The sequence below is a fragment of the Siniperca chuatsi genome, linkage group LG18, assembly GCF_020085105.1.
Source record: "Siniperca chuatsi isolate FFG_IHB_CAS linkage group LG18, ASM2008510v1, whole genome shotgun sequence".
In the NCBI taxonomy this organism is placed as follows: Eukaryota; Metazoa; Chordata; class Actinopteri; order Centrarchiformes; family Sinipercidae; genus Siniperca; species Siniperca chuatsi.
Genome location: NC_058059.1, coordinates 2289918 through 2296541, shown reverse-complemented (window position 1 = coordinate 2296541; position 6624 = coordinate 2289918). Strand labels below are relative to the sequence as shown.

Below are 6624 nucleotides of genomic sequence, written 5' to 3'. Positions count from 1 at the left end.
TAATAAAAATGACATGGACATGCATAATCTATTCCATTGAAGACAGGAGGGGTTGACGTCTTTCTAACCCTTTCAGTCCTAAGCCTACTTCCATTTATCAGCCTCTGAAAGTCTCTCATTAGCTTCAAATATGCATGTATTGCACATTTTCCTTTTCAGAATAACCAGGACTTTTTGAAAATGAAGACATTTATTTGATGTGAATAGTTGCATTTGGATTATATAAACGTGTAGAATTTAGGTTAGCCTTGGAAAAATAGTCACAAAATGCATTTTATTAGAATTGTGAAGTTGTCAAATATGAGAGCTCATTACAGAACAGTAACACAACTACTCAGTGACATCTGGGAGGTTTCTGGTGAAGCTTTGAGCTCACAACAGCCTCATACCAACAAATAAGAAAGGCGGAAATTGATAGTAAACTCAAATCACACGCGACTAATCTTTCTGACTTCATAGGGGTCAACACTTAGACTGTGAGTTATTTACAAAAGCATCATAACTAATAAATAACAAGCGACTACTCAGTGAACTCTTTAGAGCCTCTAATGCCACCAATAAGAATGGGACACAACTAAACTTTAACGCTCACGTGTCCATTGTCGCTCATTTTGCTTATAAGGAACAGGGCTGTTGATCCGTCGATCGACAGCGAGATAGAGACAGTTCGTAAGCAAGCCTCTCTTAAACAGTGGGCGGGACGCCGGCGCTCTGCCGGGACTTCATTAAAGGAGGGAGTTTATTCCATTTTATGGCACCGACGCAGAAGCCAACAGAAACTTCTTCTGCAGTTTACTTGAAACAAATCAGACACATAAAAGACATCACTTCCTGTATGCCGACAGTGACGCGGTGCCTCGTCTCCTGACCAATCACTGCACTCGTCCGTGTTTCTTAGTCATGATGACACATTCGCACACACACACTGTGCGTCTGCTGGGAACGCTCAGCTGCTGAAGCATGTGAGCTGAGTTGTGCGATGAGAGCAGAGAGCCTGAAATCTGACACTGGGGGGGACTCTGCTGTTGTAATGTGTTATCATTCAGAATAGAGGCACACCCTTACTGGGGTGACATTTGTTCAGAGCCCAACTTTGTGCACGCATTAAAGTGCACGTTTTGCACAGTACTCAACAGCTGCACAATAGCATGCATGAGCTCATTTTCTTCTGGTCGTGTTTTTAAGCAAACTAAAGCAGCTCCTGCATGAAAGCTGCAGAAAGCTTCAGGTTTGTTTAGGCCTGCGGTGTTGGTTGTCCCAGTAGCACCACTGTCTGCTCTTTCTGGGAATTACATCCAGTCACATGTGTTGAATACGCACCATCTCCTCATGGGGATAGTTAATGGTTTCATAGCCCTTATACACACACGTATGGTTGAGCAGTACTGATTGTGGCAGGAAAACTGTGGAAGTCATCTTGAATTGCTCAGTATGATGTAGTAGCGACCCAGTTTTGAAATGCAATCAGGAATATCCTTGTAGGGATTGAGTAATACCTAAACTCCATGTTACTGAGACGTTTACTGGGAGTTTCACAATAAGTAAAACGGTGAAAACGTGTTCTGACAGCAATATGACTACTGGAGGCCGAACCAGCCGGACAGCTTCTTCCAGTCAGGAGAGGACTGTGTGGTGATGATCTGGCATGAGGGGGGGCAGTGGAACGACGTGCCCTGCAACTATCACCTGACTTTCACCTGCAAAAAGGGAACAGGTACGCACAATGGAAACACACAGACACACTCCAAAGTTTCTACATGTAAAAGTAAATTCAACGATACGACTCAGCCTGTGAAAACCTCGTGTAATGTCTTCTGTAGCTCTGGAGGAGAAAATAACAAACGTCACATCGTCTGAGCTGTCTCAGCTTGGGGGGGGTCTTGCAGCTATCTTGTTGCATTATGAGAATTGTAGGATCCAGTGTTTTTGGCTTTTACTAAGATATCTCGGCCTCTGCTGCTTCGATTTTGACAAATCTGTTTTTAATCTCTCTCCCCCGACTTGTACAATACTAAGCTGCTGGAGTACTCCTCAAGGGGGGGGGGGCGATTTTGCTTATTTTGGGATATAAACTGCAAATCTTATGTATTTTACATCACTGCCAGCCATTTTCCAAAGTACATGTTCAGGTCTGATTTCCTTGTCTTCCTGGCAGCCTTTATGTTTTCATTACATTACTCAACTTGAACAGTGAGCATTTTGTGACCAAGTTCATCATCAAGTAACAAATCCCAAATTATACTTTTCCTCATCTGTGTGCCTGCGAGAATCCGTGTGAAGTGACAAATGTCCGTGTATGCAGATGACCAATGTGGTATAAACAGCATTGTGTATTCGGCCCAGAATGCAACAGGGACTGCTGTGAAAACTGTTGTTGACATATTATATTATATTCACAATTTCTGCTTGTATTTATATTCATGATTTCATTTTCAACTGCTCTCACCTCTACAAAGCTTTTCAACAGCCTACTAACAATTGTAAGGTGTCAGATTGTCCTTGAACACACCACCAAGGACAAGTATATACTCTGATGTTTTCATAGTTTACTAAAATAAACTAAAATCAATTACAGCCTGGAATTAAAGATATCAGTCTACCGACCTGTAGCATGCTGCTTAACAAATACATTTAAACATTTTAAAGCTGCACTAATCAATATTTGTAGATTAACAATGGATTAAATGAATATGTGTAATGTGAAAGGGGTTGAACCCACAGAGAATTATCACCAACTTTACACTCAACTCTGCAGAGCTTTTTAGCATCTTTCAGGTCATTGTTTTGGTTTTAGGGCCCTAAAAACTGTTTTTGGTTTAGTCTCGTCAGTGTTGTTTGCAGCATTTGTTTTCAGACACAGTCAGAGAGCAGCTGGTGAACACAGTGGAGCATTTAGCAGCTAAAGAGCCAGATATTTCTCTCAGGAGCTGCTGGAGACCAAACACAGAGCTAAAAGAGAGAATATTGGACTGACGTTCATCAGGTGACACAAACACGCCTCCTAATCAATGATCATGTTGCTCTGTAACTGCTGGACGTGTAAATGGGCAACTGTTTGCTAACAAGTTCGCTGTAACAACTTTATAAGGTGATATTGTGTCAATGTTGTGCTCACAGCTTGTTGTGGCCAAAAAAAAATCCCTCAACGGGAGTTTTAGCATCGCAGAGTGAAATACTTCTGTTTTCTACCATCAGTCTCATGCGGGCAGCCCCCTGTGTTGAAGGATGCTCGCGTGTTCGGGGCCATGAAGCCTCGCTACGAGATCAATTCCCTGCTCCGCTATCACTGTAAACAGGGCTTCATCCAGAGACACAAACCCACCATACACTGCCGGGCCAACGGCCAATGGGACACGCCCAAAGTCACCTGCACAAGCCGTGAGTACCGATGTTTGAGGAACTTCGGTTCAGAATCACAAGGCTGTCCAACATTTTGAAATGTTTTCACTTTTAACACTCTTTTCCATCTGTCTTCTCAGCCGCAACCTACCACAAGTCATTTACTCTCCGGCGCCACAACAACCAGAACAACGAGCAACCAAACCGGCGCTATAACCAACACATCCATCACACCCAGAGTCATCAGAAACACAGTCAAAACCAAGAGCAACAACAAAGTTACAACATCTTTCAGAGCCTCTTGATGCCTTTCCAGAAGCAGTGGAGGGAGAAGAGGCAACCGCAGGTCCAAACACAGAACGAGGATCAGATGAGACACTGATTTTTGGTTTTGTAAATCAGCTTAGCGGTGACAGCCAAACACAGCAGGCTGGCCATGTCGGTCCAGAGACATCGATAGACAGAGAGACGCACCGAACTGTCTATCTATGGCTCTCAAAAGGACGAGGGAGATGCTTCACCAGTACATTGTCCAAAAACACTCCAGGATCTGAACCGTAACACTAGTGAGAATTTAGTTTCTTGTGTAAAGTTAGCTCACTGATTATATCAAGTCACAATGCTCTTAACAGGAAGACTGGTGCCTTAATGACTTCACTGTGTGCTACTCTTAATAGTCAAACACCACATGAGCGGTCTGAGTCATCAGCTCTTGCACTGTGTTCCCTTTCTCTAAGTTCATGACCTGATAGAGGATCTGAACAGTCTGACAACCCAGTGAAATCTCATTTGAAAGCTGCCCTGTGGAGGTTTTCTGTAGACAAACAAAAGTTCTGTTTACATTCATTGTTTCTCACCAAAACACATTGTTTTGTTTCTTTGAGGCCTCATAATTTTCCTTCCTCATCAAACATTTGCAAAGCTAATTTCTGGAAGAATTTAAGTCCCATGTTGTTTACATCCGTGTTTGCTGGCGGGGGGACTCTCGAGGGACTGTTAGGACCTGCGTAGCGACAGCGAGTAGCCGAGATAGTGAGTTAAACTGCTAGCATGGTTTCTATTATTACAGTGTTATCTGATAGACTATGTTGTTTAATTAGTTTTTATAAAGAAAAATGTTGCAATGGAAACATTTCAGTAGGAAGTGATTACTGAAAATGACGGCTGTCACTGAGCCGTGCCGTCTAAATGATCCGAAATCTCTCCAACAGACAGGTGGAAGTCTTTTGCAGGCAGACACTCTCACACATGAAATACTAGAGCTGTAATACAGAAACTGGAAAGTAAATTATACTGAAGGGATCCTTAAATTTGTTTTTCAAGCTGGAAGTTATGTTTGCATTAATATTTGTGAAGTCTTTGTTTCTCTCATACTCATCGTTTTCACATTTTTGCATTTGAATCGCAGTGATAAATTTCTGCTTTGCCAAAATCAAAGAGGTGCATGATTAGCAGGTTGATTAACAAGCTGTAGAGAGTTTTACACGTTTATTAACTTCTTCCTCGTGATTAACTTCTTACTCCGAATATACTCAGCTCCCGGCTCAGTCACGGCTCAGCCGTCCACAGGAAACGTTTCAGAAGCGTCTGCCAGCAGAGTTGTTTTGCTGACATTTTGCGTGTTTTACAAGCATAAATACTTGTTTGCAGCTCATTTAGATGGTAACAGATGCTTTGTGGCTGTAGCTGAACATGACAACCTTTTGTCGCTTCAAACCTTCTCCGCGATCACTCAGTTTAAATGTCAGCACAGTCGACCTCACAGCTCAGCTCATTAATCTGTATTTCTGCAGCTCGGGAATGACTGCTGGTCAACACAGTTTTTATGAGTATTATTCAGTTGTCTGACAACAGAAACAGAAAAATATGTAAATGAGAACAACTATATGGTGAATTCGACTGCATTAAAGCACAGTGACGGTGATCACAGAGAGCAGCAGCGAACAGAACGGAGGTTTAACAGTTGTCTTCCTCCCTCACCTTATTCCTCTCTCTCTCTCTTACTAACTAGAAACAAGAAAAACTAGTTTTGCTGTATGTGTGAAGACAAAGTCAGAAACAAATGAAATGCATCATTTTACAATGAATTTCAAGTCAATTACCAATAAATACAGACATTTATTTACATTTACAAGTCAGTTTCAGGCTGCAGAGACGCGAGCTGCTCCGGCAAAAATAGATCCACACACAGTTTTGATAGAATATAAAGAGCATGAATTCATCACTTTAAATTATTATCATACAACATTTTCAGTTGGTCCCGTTTCGGTTTGTGCTGCTTGTTATGACCCATTTTTACTGGCTGATTTCCCATGTATCCCATGAAATGTAGATTTTTGTACAAAATGTTTTAGCTGAGAAAAGGTTTTTAAAAGGGAGCGGGGAGATTTAAAGCGCTGAAGAGGAGATTATTATGAATTTGTGGTGTATGTGCTGACGCTATTAATCATAGGATATATAATATAGATACTATATGAAGCCATATGAGTTTAACTTATTGCATACTTTAAAACTATGAATGGACTGTGATATTAAATAAAGGTCATTGGAACTGAAGTGATTCTGCTAATGATGACTTCCTTGCTGTTTACAGATTCTGTCATGTCGTTTCTTGCAGAGAAAACATCTTATCATGTAGTACACGTTGCCGTCATGTATGTTCGCTGCATGTAGCATTTGTCTAGCAACATTAGCTTGTCGAGCTTGTTTTATTGTGCTGTGACTCAAAATCAACCCATCAAGTTCGCCACCAAAATGCTCCTCATTATTTTAAACATTTTCTACAACACTAAACGTGTTCTCGGCTACTAGAGCTACTACAGGTGTTGCTTTTTGCTACAGATCTGGAATCTGTGTTTTTAATCCAACAAATAAGGGAATGTGAAAACTTCAACATGCTCCACAAGATTTTTTATGTGATCCTTATGCATTTTGCCTTCTCCTCTTCACGTTCTTCATACAGTTTTCTTTTTATATATTGTTTGTCAGTGTATATGCATTTTTTAAATGTTTTTCTACTCCATGTGGTAAATGCGGTTCACTGTATCTGTGGCACAAGATCTTATTTTTATGTAATCATTGTTTCTTTCTCCATTTGAGTTGCTGTAAAAATGTCCATCATCCTGGTTTCTATGTCATTGTCAGCTGTGTGTGCAATAATAGGAACTATTATAAGGCAACCTGTGTTGTTTGTGTAGTTTTATTTTACACCACCATATTTAAATAAGTCTGCTGTTATTCTATATTTTGCTTCTTTTCTTTCAACAAATCCCATGAAAAGACCAA

At 40.9% G+C, this 6624-nt stretch overlaps 1 protein-coding gene across 1 annotated transcript in view; it reads left to right on the top strand.

Moving 5' to 3' along the window:
- vcanb (versican b) overlaps nt 1–6518 on the top strand; it is a 38374-nt gene extending 31856 nt beyond the window's left edge. The window contains exons 14-16 of the mRNA XM_044174387.1: nt 1570–1714; nt 3196–3378; nt 3480–6518. Of these exons, the coding sequence (XP_044030322.1) occupies nt 1570–1714; nt 3196–3378; nt 3480–3721 (570 nt within the window). The 3' untranslated portion in view covers nt 3722–6518. The remainder of the gene's footprint in view (nt 1–1569; nt 1715–3195; nt 3379–3479) is intronic.
- The last annotated feature ends 106 nt before the right edge of the window (nt 6519–6624 follow it).